This window comes from Tursiops truncatus, chromosome 2, assembly GCF_011762595.2.
Source record: "Tursiops truncatus isolate mTurTru1 chromosome 2, mTurTru1.mat.Y, whole genome shotgun sequence".
Lineage (NCBI taxonomy): Eukaryota > Metazoa > Chordata > Mammalia > Artiodactyla > Delphinidae > Tursiops > Tursiops truncatus.
In genome coordinates this window covers 141,796,973-141,816,542 of record NC_047035.1, presented here as the reverse complement: position 1 = coordinate 141,816,542, position 19,570 = coordinate 141,796,973, and the positions used below count along the sequence as shown (strand labels likewise).

The following is a 19,570-nucleotide window of genomic DNA, read 5'->3' as shown; positions in this document are numbered from 1 at the left end:
TTGAAATAAACTGAATGGAACAAACTACAGGTGGGAGAAATTGTTCTGATCTACAGTATATAACTCTGGTTTTCTTTTTTCTTTCTTTCTTTTTTTTTAAGCTTTAGAGCTCTTTCATTTCATTTTTTAAAAAATATTTATTTTTAAAATTTATTTATTTTTACTTTTTGGCCGCACGGGGTCTTAGCTGCAGTGCGCAGGCTCTTCGTGGCCGCACACAGGCTTCTCTCTAGCTGAGGCGTACGGGCTCAGTAGTTGTGGCGCACAGGCTTAGCTGCCCCGCGGCATGTGAGATCTTAGTTCCCCGACCAGGGGTCAAACCCATGTCCCCTGCATCGGTAGGCGGATTCTTAACCACTGGACCGCCAGGGAAGTCCCTCTGGTTGTCTTCTAAAGAGGGTGATGCTTCTCCTTCAGAATATCTTGCAAGGTTTAGATGCGTGCATTTGTAGGCAGGGGTTGCGTAAGAAGAAGAGAAGAATCTAGAGTTCCTATGGCGATCCCAGGAGGTTAGGGGTGAGGACAGGAAGGCTGAGGGTGAAGGAGAACAGGGAGAAGAAGGGCTGAGTAATGACATGCCTTTGCCATGACCCCTGCATCTTCGGCCTTGCTTGAAAACCTTGCCAAATGCTTGGTATTAATGGATGTCCTCCTATGAGCAGAAACCAGTCAAGGAAGTAAGTTTTTCATCCTTGGTTGATGGAGGGCAAAAGAGAGACCATACCAGGTCGGTGCAACAGAGAGTGAGAAGCAGAGGGTCCAGGGCAGTGTAAGTCCCCCAAGAACTCTCCGAAGTCACTTCCAGAAGGCTTTGGAATCTCCAAACCCTTCTGGAACTGACAGGGGCCAGAGACAATTTAAACCTAAACCTCCACATGGCAAGGGTATGATACTGAGCTTACACAGATAGTAATGTTCTACACAGATAAGGAATTTCAGAAAACAAAACTAAACTTGGCAACTTTTTAGATGTAAAGAGGGAGACAGGTCTCCAGTGCTGAGGAAAGGAGCTGACCCTGCAACTCAGCACCTAGAGCATCATTGCACCTGTGAATGTTTTCAAAGAACCACAGAGGCCAGAGGAAACTCAGAAGGAATTCTTTATGGTCTTTCAAACCTACAAATGTTTGCTCTGTTGAAACAGCCATAAAATGTCAGAAACAGTTTAAACTTATTTATCTAACCTCAAAGACAGGCTATTTTCCCCAAGACTTACAGCTCTGAAATATTCAACGTTCTGTTTCCACAATGCTGAAATCGTTTTTGAAAGGCAAATGTTACGGAAAAAAAGTTCAGATCTGGAGGGGCTGTGGAAAACACGTGTTACAAAAAGTCTGCACCTCTGGGGTGTCTTTAAAATAGTCACTGTTTAAAGACAGATTTCCTTCACCCTTGAAGGGCTCATGAAATATTCTATACTATAAAATCCTTGGCCTCTTCAGACTGCTCTAAAATGCTAGATTTTTCTATCAATGTATCACATATATTACACTTGTATGTTTTGTTCATTGGTTTGTTTCCTCCAGCTACTCAACACTCATACTGTCTTTTTTTCACAGATGAAAACTGAACATTTAAGCTACCACTAGTCACCTCCAGGGCATGGGAAGAAATGATGTTGCCAGTTTATAAGATTAGAGGCAAACTGAACACAGTGTAGGCAAAGCACAAGGAGAATCGTTACTAATCGATGAAACAAATGAACAAGAGTTCACAGTTTCAGTGTCAAAGAGAGTATCTCAAAGCTACTAGCACAAAAGGTACATACCCTTGACTGGTGCGTCAATCTTCACAATGCAGTACATTTTGCAAGGCATTTCCCTCTTTTGAGTTAACTCCATACCCTTTTGTTCTTTTGGCAATAGATATGTAACTGTGTTTTTTGGATATAAAGGATTATCCTTCAATGAGGCCATATCCAGAACTTCCTCCAGATATAAGGCTCTGGCTTTTACCATTCACAGAATTCTCTTGAATAGCTACGGAAGTACTTCCTCTTTAGTAGAATTACGTTAACAGATGGGCATAATCAGGTCCCCAAGTAATTTGATCTGAGGACCTTAGAAACAATCTGGGTCATAGCATCGAGCCCCAATTCCATAATCCAGAGTCTTTCCTCAGAGGTCTTTGAAACGTGTTCATTTTGCCGTAGAGGAAGGGTGCCAGCAAGTCCTCTTCCTGGTGTGGTCAGCCCTGGCCTCTCAGCAACCCTGGGCTCCTGCTTGGCTTGGGACTGAGCAGTTCTCTTTAACTCCAGCAGTCGCACCTCACAAGCACTACACAGTTCACTGCTGGATAGTGTCCTCTGGGGTCTCGTTTACAGGCTAGAAAGGACCCCTGAGAGTTATTCTATATATTACCTGAAAACCGAAAACCTCCAGGGGTTCCCTGAAGAACAAGACTCAAAGTCAAAGCTGGTGCAAATCAAGCGCAGGGATGCATGCTGGAGTTTACAAGTGGTGACAACCACTGACCCCAGCACAGCAGCTCAAATGGGGCTACTCTTGGGACATTCGGAGGCCCTTCCTGATCAACATCAATTTTGGTAATCTATCAATGTAACGCTGGGACGTGGATCGACAAAGAGCTTTGATACGTTCCTTAAAAGCTACGTTCGATGTATGGCTTGTTTGGAAGTCATACACCATGACCTACAAGTTGATCTTGCTGTGGCCACCAGCAAACCCTGGGAACCACGTGTGGGCTGCTGTCAGTGGAGCTCCCGGGGTGATCTCTCAAGGCTTGGTTGACTCCCCAAGGCTCCCTTTCCTCCTCCCTCAAGGCACTGACGCTTCTCTTGTGTCTCTGAGCTGCCCCACTTACCCTGCTGAGCAGTTCCTCTCTCCTTAGGAGTGATGGGGAGTAAGATTCGGTTTTCCTAGCTCCATAGCTTTGACACTTCTTGGAGGAGAAAAGCACAAAAGCCCTTCAATGTACGGGTACCACTGCTCACAACAGCTCATCCTCCGGCCCCGGGAACCTCACCGTTCTCACCTCACTGTGGGTAATCGCTAAGATTTTCTACGTGCCTTCTCTCCACTAGGGACTTAGTTGCTATTCTCTTTTATCACTTGGAAAGTTTCTACTAATTCTTAAAGAGCCATCTTAAGGCCGCTCTTCCATGACCCCCTCTGACACTGAAGCTGATTGCTCCTTTGTGGACCTTTGAACATGCTGACATGCCTATTCCACCTTCAGAATGAGCCCAGAGCATGGCCCCGGCCCTGCCATTTAACCCGTTTCTGGTTCACTCCTTGTTACCCACTGTTTCCTGAGGGAGAGTCTCTCATTTTGAGACCACATTTGAGATAAGTTCCAGGAGACACTTTGGCCCCAGTTACTGGCTAAAGCACTGGCTCTTAACCTTAACCTTGGCTACACGTTAGAATCTTCTCGGGAGCTTTAAAAAACCTTGGTTCTCAGGCCATATCGCAGACAAATTAAATCAGACTCTCTCAGGGCAGGGTGGGGTGGGGTCGGAGGTGATGTCCAGGCCTGAACTGACACTACCCATGGTAATAAAATGGCTTGAGCAGATTGTCTGTCAGTCATGAAAATGAACACATGGGTATTCAATTATCAAATACATAACTGGCGGGAATAAATGAATGAAAAATAAGAAGAAAGAGAGGGGCTCCTAAATTGGGATGTTACTAAAGATGCTGAAATTCTATTCCAGTCCTCTGTTATTGCACCCTAATGTGGGGTGTTCTCCTCACAGTGACTCTTTTTCTAATATCAACAGTTCCTGAGTGCCTTTTTCAGGCTGTACCGAGAAGCTTTTTAAAATTTCTGGAGGTTGAATTCCAACTAATTTTCCTCTCCTCAAGTCCCCACCTTCTGTGGCACCCTGCTCTCTCTCTAGGAAGGCGCAATTAGGGCAGAGGAGTGAACGTGGACAAACAAGTCATCCGAGGGCTTCTGATGGTTCTGTGTGTTTAACACGAGAAGGATTCCTCCAGAGTCCACAGCTATCCTGAGCTCTCCATCCATGTCCAGGGGATCTCAGAGCATAAAAGAGCTAAAGTTGAGACCCCTGGGGGTCAGAGAGCAAGTAGGGCCTTTCTAACAAGATAAGCAGATACGATTGGTTTGAGGCATTGCCTCTTACTGCCTTTAAAGGAAAGCTCCCCAACTGCTCCCTAGCAGATCTCAGACAGGTCTGGGGAGCTCAGCACCGACCACTCTGGCTTCCGCTCCGACAGCATCTGAGGAGCCAAGAGGACACGGGGCCCGCCCCAGGCACCACTCGGAGACCCGGGGGAGTGAAGCAACTTGTCACATTAGAAACCTGAGCTTCAGAAGCTCACCAAGAGAAGACCTGAAGTCGGAAAGCAAAGAGGAGGAGCCCAGGAGGAACCCTGCCTACGGGATCAGCATCCAGCAGGCTCCCCCAGGACCGAGTCATTACAATTTAGGTGGGCTTAATGCGTCTTCATATCAGAACTGTGGTAATGAAAAACCATGGAGGTAAAAGCTATCATGGCAGAGAGCTTACATATTAGTTTGGGAGTCATAAGCCCTATTCTAGTGTTCCAACCAGTGGCTTTCAAACAGTAGCAGAACCGATTCTTAACCTTTTTTTTTTAATGTATATATAAGGAAGTCCAATTCACAAAACTGCAGAAACGTGGAGGTCTGTCAGTTGTACTGTATGCTGTGGGAGAGGGTAGGTAGGGTTGAAAGGTAAGTTTGGGGTCCCTGACAAGGCTCCATGGAACCTACAGTCTGAAACTCGGTCTCTCCACTGGTCTGTTGATGGCGCATAGAAGAAAGGTGCATGGTTATTTGGAGGACAGAGAATAAATGGACACAACGTGAAATTACATGATAAAAGGCCTCGTGGGCCAGCTGTTTTTACAATGTGAAGGGGTGAAGGTTAACACAGGGCTGGGTGTCTGTGAAGTTTTCAGGGCAGAGAAACATATTGGTGGGACTGACGACACGAGTGGGGAACAGATATTTGGGGAGGAAAGAAGTGTTGCTGATGACAGGACTGGCCCACGAGAGCTGTGGTCTGAATGCTTCAAGAGAAGGCGGGACTCAGTCTCTGCAGAAACAGAAGCCCAAGCACATGGCTTTTTTTGCAGTAAGTATGAAATTTGATAGGTGCTTGAATAGCCCTTTCTGTTTTTCATTCTGCACATCTAGCTACCTTATGCCAGCATTTCCTTCTACTTCTTGACTGTGTAGAGATTCACGTTTCCTCCAAATGGGAAATTGAGATGGATCAAAGGAGAAGAAAACCATGTTCCAAGGAGCATTCAGAATCTTCAGCGGATCTTCAAAGAACAGAAAATTGCTTTACATAATCCAAGTATGAGTACAAAGAGGTCTGGGGCAAGTATATCAAGGGTTAGGTGAGGCAGTGGGGAGTCACTACCGCATGGTGCATGACTCGCCATCTTCCTTTCCTGCTACTGCAGTGATGGGTGAGGTATGCATCAAGGTGGGGCCTCAATCCTCCTGGGGACAGAGGGGAGACACTCAGGTAGACCTCTGGCCTAACACTGGCCGGCACCCTGCAGGCTGGCGAGAGGCCAGCCTCTCCGTGGACTCTGCCTGGATCCTAGATCGCCCACCATGGGACAGCTCTCCAGTGGGCACTGGCTGCTGCTCATACCTGAGCCTCTGAAACCTTGTCCCTAAGCTGCAGCACTTCCTAAGTCCTGCCTCAGACCTCTGCTTTGACACTCTCCTCTCTGATTAGACCACCTGGGTGCCCATTCTGCTGTCTCAAGCCCAGAGCCTCCTTCTCCCTTCAGTTCCTTTGGAGTCACACAGACTTGGGATTAAATCTTAGCTGCCACACTCGTTACATATATACACACGGGTAAGTAACTGCACGTAGGGACTTCGCTGGCAGTCAGTGGCTAAGGCTTCGCCTTCCAATGCAGGGGGGGTGGGTTTGATCCCTGGTCGGGGAGCTAAGATCTCACATGCCTCATGGCCAAAAAACCAAAACATAAAACAGAAGCAATATTGTAACAAATTCAATAAAGACTTTAAAAATGGTCCACATCTAAAAACAAAAAAATCTTAAAAAAAACAGTAATTGCACATCCCTGAGCATGTTTACTCTTTAGCAACACAAAGATAATGATAATATCCACCTCATAGCCTATTCAAGCAGACACGTATTAGGTACTCAAGTTATTGTTATCTGGGGTGATGAGTGTTGATGGTTTTTTAATATGTTTCTTACTGAGATGCTGCCTGTCAGCATATAATCCTTAGCTCTTTGCAATGTAGTTTCTCTCCATGTTTGACTTACCTCTGTGTCAACGTCCCAGCCCTAGCCTGGGGACGACTGTGTCCCAGATCCTCAATTAATGACACATCCATTGCTAACTGCTTGATATGCCTGCTCTCTCTTGGATAAGCTCTCCAGAGGCACGGAATCCTAATTTAATATCTTGAGTGCCTGGCTCCACAATCCAATCAATGACCAGCGATGCGATTTCACTGAGCTTAATTTATGGCTTTCTGCAGTTTCTTTTCCCCCCCAACTTTGCATCCATACTGTAGACAGAATGTTCTCTTTAAACACAGATTGGGTCATACCATCACTCTACTTAAAACATTTCTTGGGATTTCCTTGGCGATCCAGTGGTTAAGACTCCGCGCTTCCAATGCAGGGGGTGCGGATTTGATCCCTGGTCAGGGAACTAAGATCCCACGTGCCGTGCGGCGGAGCCAAAAATTAAAAAACAAAAAATTTTTGCCTCCCCGCCTCCAATAAAAGGAAGTCCAAGGGTTTTAGTGTGGCATTAAAAGCCCTTCACAATCTGGTCCCAATGTGTACTTCCAAACCCACCTCTTCCCACCTCCCTCACACCCTCTGCTTTAAGTCACGTGGATCTGCTTATGGTTTTGCAAATAAGCCAGGAGCTCTCATGTTTCTGTGCTTTCGCACATATGTTGTTTCAACAAAAATGGCCCTCCTTTTTGTTCCAAGTGGCCTGGTTATAGTGTCATCTCTTCTGTCAGCCTTCTCTGATCCTTTGGGAGCCTTAACTATTCTCTCCTCCATGTGGCTTCATAAAAACTTACATTTTGCATTTGCTATATCATAGTTTCCTTGTCCATATATCTGGAAAAACAAGATTTTATTCATCTCTGTACACTAAGGAACTAGATTGGGCTTAGCAGATGCTTAGTGAATGCTTGCTAAATGGATGGAAAGATGGATGGAGTTTCCAGCCATCTGTGATTGATTGTTTGATTGAATATAGGGTTCAGAGAGGAGAATGGTGAGAAAATGTCTTTATCATAGGCAGACGTAGGAAAAACAAGGGGGGGGATAGGCTTTTTGAGTGGGAGAAGAGCATTTAAACATACTATAAAAAAATTAGCTATTTCAAGGATTGTATATGGTATAAATAAGAGATAAACATAGTACAGAATAGGGGATACATTTCAAAAACTAGAGATGAAGCAAAATAAATTAGCTTTAATTTAGAATATGGTCAAAAGCACTAAAATGTTCGGTTCATAAAACAAGAGGAAGCAGATTATCCTCAGGTTTTCTCTAAGTATTCTGAAACTTATATGGAAAATGTTGTGGGTAAATGTATTTTTCTGGAGAGAGAGTTTTTTGCGGGGCGTCGGGGGTGGTCAAAGGGATTTGTGACTTAAAGATGTTAAATCACTGCAACTGAGTTCCACACTGCATAATGTCAACTAGTAGTTGTCGGGGGAAAATAACTGTCAGACACATGAGGCTGTGTTCAGGAATTTAAGCATATAATCTTGCTGCACCACAAAAATTTTCTCAAAGTCCTCCCCTGTAAGGGAAATCATTAAGGCCAGTAAAGAAAGCTAATAATTCACTTAGACATCAGCAAAACTCTCGGTATATTTCACAGCATCTTAAGCCTAAAAAATTCTCCGGATTAAGAAGATACTTTTAAATTTATGTAATATGTTTCTTCTGAAACTGACCAGCATCTCTTAGGTATGAATGGCTTACCTTCTCCCTATTCATCTCATGGAGCACCAAGCACCCTGCTGCTACCTGCTTAGACCCTTGCTTCCCACCATCTGCTTGTACACACACTGTGTGCACTCAGCTTTGTACCTTCTACCTACTTATTCCCCCATCCTCTCCTATCAATGGGGAACTCAGAAATGACAGAGGTGTAGGGCTTAAATCTATATCACTAGTAAGTTTAGACTTTCTAGAAAGCAATTTGCCTTATTTGCTTTAGTTCTTTTTAAGCAATAGAGCATTACACCTACAGCTAAAGTTCTGTCCCTAAACTGTGCTTTCTTCTTTTCTCTCCCAGGAGTACCAACAATCCTGACATTGGTATATGTCCTTCCCATGAATGTTTGTATATTTTTGCCATATAGTCATACACCCATAAATAAAATATATGATTGTGCCGTAAGTTTTAACTTTACATGCTAATATATTGGATTATGATTTTAATGAGATATAATTTAAATACTATGAAATTCACCCTCTCAAAGTATACAATTCGGTGTTTTTTTTTTAGTGTATTCATAAAGTTGTGCAACCATCAGTACTATCTAATTCCAGAACATTTTCATCACCGCAAAAAGACACCCGTGCCTATTAGTCATTACTCTCCATTCTCTTGCATTTTCCTCTCCTCTTCGCCACTGGCAGCCTTTAATCGGTCTCTATGGATGGGCCTACTCGAGACATTTCATGGATATGTAATCATACACTGTGTGATCTTTTGTGTCTGGCTTCTTTCACTTACCATCATTTTTAAAGATTCATCCATGTTTTAGCATGTATCAATATTTCATTCCTTTTTACGACCAAATAAAACCCCATTGTACAGATATACTACATTTTCTTTATCCATCCATTAGCTGATGGATATTTAAGTTGTTTCCACTGTTTGGCTGTTAGAAATAAAGTTGCTATGAGCATTCAGGTACAAGTTTTTGTGTGAACATATGTTTTCATTTGTCTTGGTATATAACTAGGAGTGGAATTGTTGGGTCAAGTGTTTAACTTTGAGGGAAATTGCCGAACTATTTTCCAAAGCATCTTCCTAGCTTAACCTCATTCCAACCTGTGGGCCAAGAGAGTTTCTTGGAGACTAAAGAGGAGCCCAACACACAAGAACATTCTAGAGCAGAGACCCAGATCAGCTGCACCTCCAATGAGCTTAAGGAATAAGAAAAACAAGCAACACAATACACACCTAACGCGAAATTATAGGATAAATAACGCTCTTGCTAAGCATTAACGCACGAAAACATAAAATATGCAGCTCTTGATGTTTACTGGTCATTTTCCTCAGACGAGCTTTCCTTTCTTACCAGAAGGTGGCAGAGAGGGTGCAGTTTAAACTCCCCACCCCTCTCATTTTTAGAAGAAACTTTTTTTTTTTAAGAATAAGACAAATAACTCTCGCAAATAACTTAGAACTTTTAACCCTTAGAAATGCAGATTCTCAGGTTCTATTACTTAATATCATGATTAGAAATATCATATAAGAGTGACTAGGGACAACCACTATTGATATCTATACCACATGCATTAAATAAAACATATTTGGCTATAACAAAAAACTATGAATCTGTCTAAAAGGTATGAATAGATAAGCTCACTCTGCTTAGTAGAAAACATTTTAAGGGTAACTGAAACATAAGAGAAAAACTGCCACTGACTGACAGTAGTAATGTAATCTTAGTTTGCAATATGAAAATGTAATTTTGGAAAGCAGTATTCAAGTTTGTAAATGTTATAATGCCCTCCTCTATCAAATGGGGCTGAGTTAGATGATAGCCCAGGTCCCTTCTTCCACTAATATAGTGTATTTCCTATTTTAGAGATGAGAGTAGCACGGACACGGGACTCACCTATGGTCATATACTAGCCAGTGACAGATCTGTCTGTAAAACCCAAGTCTCCGGACCCTTCATCATTACTTCATCTTCACTTAAAAAGATGAATCTCCATAAAAGCAAAGTTAGCTACGACTTCTGCCCATAAGAAAACACAGTAAGTTCACTGCAGGCTTATTTAAAATGGCACATAACTCAAAATGAGGTGTTTATTTTGAAAAGGAAAGACCTCCTGATGAGTTCCTGGCGTGTAGGCCATAGGGGATGACTGCCAAGTAAAGCAAGACCAAATGGGCCCATTCCTAGTAAGAGCTGAAGCGGCGGGGGCGGTGGTGGGGGGAAGAGGCAGAGGAAGACTGCCAACACCGAGCTGCATCGCGGGCCTGAGGGGGCACAGCACAGGGTCCGAGGGACCGCAAGAGTCAAGGAGTGGTCAGAGACGGCACACACGCTGACTGGGCCTGGCCGGAGAATAAACCAAGACAAGCTTAATGGTCTTAGCTGGAGGCTTCACTCACGAAAACAGTTTCCACTGAATCCAGTCCCTGACTTACGACAGCAAATAATACACCACAGTCCTTTCAATGGCTCGTCGCCCCAAAAGCCTAATTGTAAACTATTGTGGGGAAGTCAGAAATTTAGAAATAATGTTAAAAGTTGAGGTTTCTCTTAATAGAAGTCAGATCTATTTTGAGAATCCTCTGCAGGTGCAGAGCTGTAGAAACTCTAGACATTTGTGGCTTGGCAACTACAGAGTTCCGTTCTGCTTCTCTCCCTGCTGCAGCCAGAGAACGCCGCCTGTTCTGTGATGGTAGGTGTGTCTTGCCAGAAAACTCACATATTTGTGGGTGGAGTCAGTTGGGAGGCTGGAGGGATTTTTCAAAAGTCTGCGTAGGCCAAACACGGCAGGGACTTCCAAGGGGTGAAAAACAATACCTTGGGGGTTAGCAACTTTCCACTGCTTGTGAAGCCAAAGGTGCAGCTCTGGAAACACGGCAAGTAACTAACTGACAATGACGGGGAGGGAGGGCCTTAGAGCTGGATGGCTGTGTCCTGGGATCCTGTCATTACGTGCACCTTTACTCTGGTACCGAGACCAGCCGTAAGGGCTCCTCCGGTTGCCCTGGGCTCTCTGGCCTCGGCAAGGTTCATCTTAAGGGGCTGCAAGTACAGGTACCCCGTTAGAACTAGGAAACCAGGCAAATACAGTTCCCCAGAGAATTAAATCAATGCACAGTAAATGACAGGCACATGCAAGGTCACCCTAACATAGTATATCTTAATTTTGAGGAGTTTATAAGTCTCTCTGAGAAACTGATCAAAGCTATTCACACAGGCCCCCTGGCCCCCATAAAATATACGTGTGTACAGCGTATAATATTAATCTCAGTTGGGGCACGCATGGGCCCGGGGTAAGACTTCAGAATCCATGGCTTAAAGAGACAGAATGGCCCTAGATGAAGACAACGTCAGACTGAAAATGGCATTTCTATTAAAGAAAGAATGAGTCGGTTAGAAAGACGGTTTAGCTGCTGTAGTAAACAAAGCAGAAAGAGCCACCGAGGCACAGACTGGTGATGCTCACCCAAGGACAGTCCAGGACAGGCAGTCTAGGCCACAGAACCCTGACATTCCCACTCTCCGACCTGGCCTTGCCTAGCACAGACTTTGTCCAGCTGGAGGACACAGCTAATGATTTCCAACAAACCTCCTTGCTCCAACTCCACACTCACCAAGCAATCGCCTGCTAGAAGCTGGCCTTTTGCGCAGGTCTGCCTGCCAGGACAGGGTGTTCTGGTCTTGCCAGTGCACAGGGCAGGTCCTGAACCTGTCCTCATAGTCCTCAGTGAGGATGATTAAACTGCATTCTGTCTTACACACTGGTCTCATGAGCTGCTGTCAGCTCACCCCGGAGAGACATCCTCTGTCGGGTGCTGGACAATCAGATTTTTAAGATTGCAGGGCTGTCTGAGCTACCAAAATGCCAGCTGGCGACTCCCGGCCACACTGGGCCGGCCTTGTGCTCTCCCACTGGGAATGACCACGCTCACCTCTTACAGGACATTGGATGGTCACGTTTGCTCGCTGGGGTGCTTCCACGATGCCTCCAATCACGACGGAGAGATGGCTGTGCTCCGGTCTGGTGATATTTCTTCCAATAGACAAGATGGCAGGTGCCTCTTAATTCAAAGGGAGCAGGAAACTATGTTAGGTTCAGGCTTTTGCTCTGAGTAAACCATGCTGCATTTGGTAAGCTTTGCTGAGTTCTTTGAGAGCAGGGGCGGAGTCCTGGCTCTCTCCGCATCCCTCGTGGTACCCCATGGGGACTTGCACATCCACAGCCTGGAGGTGCTCAGGGGATGGATGGACAGATGGATGCATTCAAAGAGATATCTACAAAGAGGCTTTGCAACGACCATCTACAGACTGTGAGGATAGTTTGGTTTTATAACCAAAATTGAGGGTAAAGTCCTCTTTGATACTTCGAAAAAGAAGGAATTCAGAAGTTCATGCAAACAAGACATGGCACGGCAGGAATAACATCTCTGCAGTGCAGCCTTGGATGAGTTAGAGCAGGACCAAAACACACGAGGGATTGGGACCATCTGACTCTCTTCCTGGAAGGAAAATGTGAAACAAACCTGCATAACACTTGCATGGAAAAGATGAATCATAAAAACAAGGTCATAAAGAATCAGGAATTCATTCACAGACTTTTATTTTCCTGGACTTTAAGAACAATGTACTTCTACCAGATTCATTTATGAACTCACTCAGGAAACATACTTTGTGCCTGGGCTGGAGAATGGGAATATGAAGTTGGAAAACAACCATTCTTGCCCTCAAGCAACTCATAGACTGGTGGGAGACACCATTACCATTACAGGGTGATGGCTGTTGAGGTAGAGAAAGGTGCTGGTTGCCCAGGTGTCTCTCAGGAGCATGTGGGGGTCAGGGAAGGCCACATTCCTCTACTGCAGAACTGTTGCGTGGTTGGTTTCCCTCCTCCACCCCATTAGCAGGTAAGCTCTTGGAGGGAGAGGCCACATCGTATTTCTTTAATCTGTTTTATCACCAGTGCATAGGACATGAAAGAATTACAACACTTTGGTGTTTGGTAACCACGTATTCTGGAGAAGAGAACATGGGAATGACCATGTTTGGGTGACCAAATGTTCCATTTGCTCCTGGAGTGCTTGGGGCACTGAAATGCTATCCTGAGAATTGAAAAGATAGGAACTCTTGGGCTGGGAAAGGGCTGTCATTGTCCTACGTCCTCTGGCCCCTGAGGACCTTGCACCAGCTCTCCCATGAATCTGAGCTGTTCTGGGATGGACTTACGGGGAAATGTGTGAGCTGCAAGAGAGACTTCTATTCCTCCCAGCAATTCCAGAACCTTGGAACTGAGGTTTTCTGGAAAAGAGCTGATGCTCACAGGAAAGTACAGTCCAGGAGGATCAAGGCACAGAAAATCAAGGCCTGACGGCCCTACCTTGGGAATGCAGCCAGGAGAGGGACTTAGCATCAAGCCTTGCACGTTCACGGAGCTTTTAAGATCAACTGGTCCAACCTCCTCTATTTAGAGATGTGATGTACTGGCTACATCAATGCTTAGTTGTCAATGCTGGGTTGCAATCCCTGATATTGTCTTTCTCCTCACCTTAGTTTATTTGAGCCATAGATACCAGAAACCACACAGCAGAGAGTTGGAGGATAACTTTCTTATTTTAGTTTTAATCCCAGAACATGAGCCTGACACAAGGAAGCATTGCTTACAACTTTGCCACCTAAAAATGTTCCTTCATAAAAAAAAAAAAGCACACTTTTATATTAAAGTGACTTTCTCTACATCCTGGAACAATTTACACTAATTTACAATGCCAATTTCCTGAAAGTGTTTCTAAGGATTGGGGGGTATGCCATTGCGAGGTATACATCAACCTTTAAAGGATAATTACTCTCTTTCGCTGGCTGGTGGCGCTTTAAAAATGAAAAGTCCATACTATCAACACTGCCGATTAAACCCTGTCTCATTAATTCCCAATTCTTAGAAAGCAAACTCCAGAGTAGCTGTTTTCAAAGTGTGATCCTCAGGCCAGCAGCACTGGCATAACCTGGGGACATGTCAAATATGCACATTCTCAGACTCCATCCCAAGCCTGCTGTGTCGGAACCTCTGGGAATGGGGTCTAGACATTTGGGTTTTAACCCCACCTCCCGGTTATTCTGCTGCATGCAAACTGCTGCTCCAGAGTTTCACGTTCAAAACAAAACAAAACCCAGGCATTCCAGGTTTCAACAATAGGCATTACCTGCATACAGCACAGGAGAACTTTCCACGTCCGAACCCAGATGATTAGCGACAGAACATCCATATATTCCTTGTTCCTTCTTTGTAGGTTTCTGTATCTGTATTTTCCCCATTCCATCCACAATGACTCTGCAGAACAGAGAAAGAGGATGCGCTCACGTAACACACTGAACTCTTCTAGAACCACAGCAACTCACAGAGAATGAAGACAGCAAAATGATTGACTTTGGGCTGGCAAGGATCCCAGAAGATGATCTTGTCAAGCTTCCTGCCTATAAGCGGACAACTATATAGACTAGAGGGTAGAAAAGTCCTTCCTGGCTGAGACTCAGGGAAATGGTAGAGCTGGACCGTACTTGGTGATCCAATCATCCTACCTCACTTTGCATGAGAACAGACTTTTCTGGATGGACTCAATGCTTAATCTACCACGTTTGAAAAAAGACAAATGAGATTGCAAACGAAGTGTAAGATTCCTTTAATTGTAAGACTATACATTTCAAGAAAACGCAACTGCAATTTTTCTTGGTACATTACATATTTTTCTTTCAAGTTGAAAAATATAGTTTTTGAAGTACTATATTTTTCAAGTTGAAAAATATAGTACTGAATACTGAGTGTACTCAGTACAGTATTCAGTACTATTCAGTATAGTACTGAATACTGAATAGTGAGTTTAAATCATCTGATTCTTCCCTTTCTTTTATAATTTGTTAGTCATTATTAAAATTTCACTAATGTTGCACCTTACAAATCCATATGAGACGTGTGTCATTCTCTACAGGAAAATCAAAAGTCCAAGTAAGGTAAACTCTAGGTGAAGTTACAAAAGAAGTATAGCAGCGATTATTAGGCACACACAGTCTCCACGCTACTGTTCCTTAATAGTATGGTTTACTGGGAAAGATGATCTCAAACAGGGATCAGCATTGATTCCCTTGTGTATAGTTCAGAGATACTAAGTGATGCTGTGTCTCCTGCTTCTCTATTTCTCAGTTCTACACATACTGAATTTCACTTGTCTGTCATCATTATTGACCCACACCTTACTGTGTTACAGTTGACTTTAATAGGTACGACTCCTTTGAAAATGTTAGAAACATTTGCAGTGGGAGTAGCAACTCTGAAGACTAGGGCTGCTTCTAGGCTATAGGATATCTGTATGAATTTGAAAAAAAGTTGACCCTCACCCTTGGCAAAGGTAGCCTCAAAGTTCAGGGGTTGGTGAGCAGAGGGTTCCCTTCTGTCCACCTCCTTCCCTTCCTCTGGAGAGACAATGCCTTTCACAGCTTTGTGGGCAATTTGTGAGCTCAATTTCAGCCAGAGATTTGCCCATTCAGCCGGGTACCTTTGTGCAAAGTACAAACTGTATACACATGTATGGTGTTCCTGAACATGATTTTGGCTATGGAAGGAAACGGAGAAATAGAAAATCCCCAAGTGTTCAGTGAAATATAAGTTATAAGAGAGTGGAAGAGGTTTTTATAAGAAAGCAAGAAGGAAACAGTTGAAAGGGAGAAGTTAAAGACAGCAAAATCTGTCAATGGCCAATTGAATCTCCTTTATTAATTTTTTTAAAATTCAGGGTTGACCCACTCTACCACTTATGAACAGAAAATAAACATTGTGCCATAAATTATTATATTCTATAGCAATTTTCACTTCATATTATTTTAACTGGGGTTTCTCTTCTAATTCTATATGAAAAAATAAATCTTTTGGTTTATGAGACTAGAGGACCATCCTATATGACTGTCAGTAGAGAATGATTTCACTATTGTTTATATTCTTTCAAATTTCTTCAGAATAAACGTGGAAAACAAGAAAATTTCTTCAAATTTTACTTCCTTTTTATTATAGCAGTTTAAAAGTCGTTGAAAATAAAGAACTTAAATTCACTTTCTCCTAAAGTCACAAGTGAGAAAACAGAGATAATGGATTCTACTTTGTTAAGGATATGCCTAAAATTGGATAATAAGTTATTAATTTTTTAGTTTTTTTATGAATGAGAACAAAGTCCTCGTTTCTAAATCTGTCACGCTTAAATTATGCTCTTATTTGAGTCCTCAAAGGATTAAGTCCAGTCTTATGAGTGTCACGCCTATAAACTCATTTTTATCCAAGTGACATAACCTTCAGAAATACATAATTTTGAAACTCTCTTCAGACTGGCTTCCATTATTATAGCTCATGATAATAAATAAAGAACATCTGTAAGTTTCATTTTCCAATGTTTACAATACCCAATCTCCTAAAGAATTTATGGGCTAACTGTATTGTGTTTCCTGAAAATAATTTGTTTAGTGAATAAGAACGTTTAAAAAATAAGTTTACAGTGTTATTTAGAATGCCAAAGATCTATATCATATGTAACGTTTAATCAATGTTACACCTTCTGTGTGTCAACATTTTCCCACACAAAGGCTTTTAAAATTATACTAAAATGTTTAAAAACTAAATAAAATTTAAAATAAATAAAAAAGACAAACGAGCAAACCTTAATTTGCCAGATGTTAAGCCCTCATTTTCTGCCCCGATCCTTCTTAACGAACTGCAGACGTGGACTTTTCATTTCAGATTTTCACACTGGAAGTGAGCGGACCTTTAGTTACTGCTGCCCGGCAATGGTTATTATCTCACTATCACGGTATGAAAAAGTCAGTGGAGGTAACAAGGCTCAAGGTGCATTATACTGGATTTTGACTATGCTGTTAAGAATCAGGACTACACTGTGTGAGTTCCTTATGGCTTCCCAATATCATACCTGCATGTAAATACCACCTGGTATTCATAAACACCTGCATGTAAATACCACTTGGAGAATCAGAGTCGGTCAGGTGTATCCTCACAGGTAACGTAATTATTCAGGAAATGAGAAAGAGTACTTGTTCTGCTTTCATTTTATTTTAATTTTTTCTTAATGATTTGAAGCTGCTAATAGGTTGTCTGGATCAGTGGTCCATATACTATTTTTTTCCCTGCCCCTTCGCACTTTACAGAGCTTAGCAATATGGACTGTTCTGACCACTAAACACTGTATGTTTCTTCATGAACTGAACGGGGCCACTTCATTTCCTGTCACCTCATGTTGCTCGCTCATCCTATGCTCCAGCCATGACGAACCTCTAACAGGTTCCAGGACATTCCATGATCTGTCATCACCCCGAGCTTTAGCATACGTTGTTCACTTTATTTGGAATGCCCTTCCCCACTCCAGGCAAACTCTGACTTACCCACTGAGTCCTGGAGCAAATGTTATTTCCCCAGTAAAGCTTTCCCCAATACTCCCAGAGTTATCTTTTGCCCCCTCTGGGCTTCTTCTGCTCTGGTTCATATATTTAAAAAAAATATTTATAAAATATCTTTTTATTCCCACCAGACTGTGATCTTGTCAAGAGCAGGGACCAAATCTTACTCACAGCTGTGCATTTTCTATGCTTAGCACAGTGCCTCGTATACAGCAAGTTTTCAAAAGCATTCAATGACTAAATGCATGAATGACTAGAACAGAACAGAATAATGGTAGAGAATAAATGTACTAGGAGGATGCAAGCTCTCCTGCAACCCACAAATGAAATAATCAAGGGTGGGCAGAAATCAAAACAGCTGAACTGCCCAGAACAAAACCAGGAATATGGCAGACCTAGCTATTACTAGGGCTAGACTTGCACTGTCAAATCCCTCTTAAGGAGTAGTTGATTAAGAATAAAAGTATAACTAATAACTCGACAATTGTGTATACACTAAAATGTTTTCTTAAATTATGTCGTATGTACGTTTGTATGACTTAGCGCTTCTCAGATGATCCCTTGGTTTTCTTGGCTTCAGTTTTACAGCACAGTGAGAAATCACTGAGATTAGAAATAGTCGAGCACGTGTGAACCTTCCTGCCAGGTGGTGCCACCCAGTATCCAGCCTGGACCAGTCCGTGGGCTGAAAGTTCTTTAAGGAATCTGATCTTGGCCTTTGCTGCATAACCTTATTCTTAACCTGAAGTAATAACAAGGCTGATCTTTCCATAGACATCATCCCTAGTGAACCTACCCACAGCCTTCCCTTCCTAGCTGAGATTTCTTACTCAGCTGGCGTCCAAACGTACTCCACGCCCATACTGTTTCCTCTTAAGGGAGAGAGGCTCTCAGAAACATAATTCCATTTCAGGATTTCTTCAGTTGAAAAGATTTGTGAAATTCAGAAAAGTATATCTAAAAGTGAGAACTTTGTTGCATAAAGGAGTTTAAACATAAGTTGAAAAAATTAATTAGGTAAATTTGAGGAAAATATGGAAATAAAAATAGATATTTTTAAAATTCCCTTAAAACATTAAAACTCTTAATAGCCATATAGGATTGTTTCAATATCAAATGGTTGATCCTCAGAGTATGCAGAAACACATCTGAGTGGTATGTCAGAGCCTTTATAGGATTTCCAGGAGTCTCAGCCTCAGAAACGAATGTTAATTCCATTTGAACAAGTCAAACACTCTAAAATCAACTCAATGCAACAAACACTGACTTAAACTGACCAAGCTCTACTACATCCCTGTAGTACTTTATGGCCACAAGTCAATTAATCAACCTTCTCAGCCTCTTGTTTCCTTATAATTTCTAAAGTGAAACTGTTGAGCTGTCCTCAAAGGGTAGTCCACGGACGCCAGGACTTATTATTTGAGTGAGCTCAAAACTATCCTCATAATAGTAAATACTAAGCCATTATTTGCATTTTTCACTGTGTTGACATTTGCACTCGTAGTAAAAGCAGTGGTGGGTAAAACTATTGGTACCTGAACTGGAACCAAGGCAGTGGCACCAAAGGGTACCAGTAGTCACTGTATTCTTGGTATCACACACTTGCAGTAAAAACAAAAATGCCAGTTTCCCTTAAGAATGTCCTTAATGAAGCAGCAGAACTTATTAATTTTACTATAACTTGACCCTTGAGTGTAAGTTTTTAAATATTCTGTACGACAAAATGGGAAATACAAAGCACTTCTGCTGCATGCCCAGGTGTGTTGGTGTGACTGTGTGAACTGCTAGCTGAACCAGCTGCTTTTTCATGGCATACCACTTTACTTGCAAGAATGACTGACAGACAAACCATGACTATTTGGACTTGGGTATTTGGAAGATAATTTTTTAAACGAACAAAAACGAGCTGGCCACTTCAAGGAAAACAACTGACAGTATTTGTTGCCAATGATAAAATTCGAGCTTTCAAGGGAAAATTAGAATTTTGGAAAATCAGTAACCTTCATTGTGAGTTTGACTGCTTTCGAAAACTCATAGACTCTTCTGAAAAGCTGGGTAGTAATATTAAAGAATATACATCTTTTTTGTACTGTATAATGAAATGTGTCAACATTTGGAAGATGCGTATTCTTGCTGTTTTGCGAGTCATAATTAATGGCACTGGTCCTGTCATCTCTGC

At 42.6% G+C, this 19,570-nt stretch overlaps 2 protein-coding genes across 27 annotated transcripts in view; one reads left to right on the top strand and one right to left on the bottom strand.

The window, feature by feature from the left end:
* ADAMTSL3 (ADAMTS like 3) overlaps positions 1–19,570 on the bottom strand; it is a 368,604-nt gene that overhangs the window by 37,375 nt on the left and 311,659 nt on the right. The window contains 2 exon segments of the mRNA XM_033852218.2: positions 11,883–12,011; positions 14,145–14,272. Coding sequence (XP_033708109.2) covers positions 11,883–12,011; positions 14,145–14,272 — 257 coding nt within the window.
* The window catches only part of SAXO2 (stabilizer of axonemal microtubules 2), a 120,902-nt gene that overhangs the window by 61,263 nt on the left and 40,069 nt on the right, over positions 1–19,570 (top strand). For 9 of the 26 annotated variants that reach the window (XR_012330320.1, XR_004525329.2, XR_004525326.2 and 6 more), the window contains one exon: positions 1,560–8,415. The exons of 4 other annotated variants lie outside the window; for them this stretch is intronic. The gene's annotated coding sequence lies outside the window, so the exon portion shown is untranslated. Of the gene's footprint in view, positions 1–1,559; positions 8,416–19,570 lie in introns of those variants that run through there. 13 more of the 26 variants (XR_012330307.1, XR_004525320.2, XR_004525324.2 and 10 more) reach the window with 13 other exon arrangements.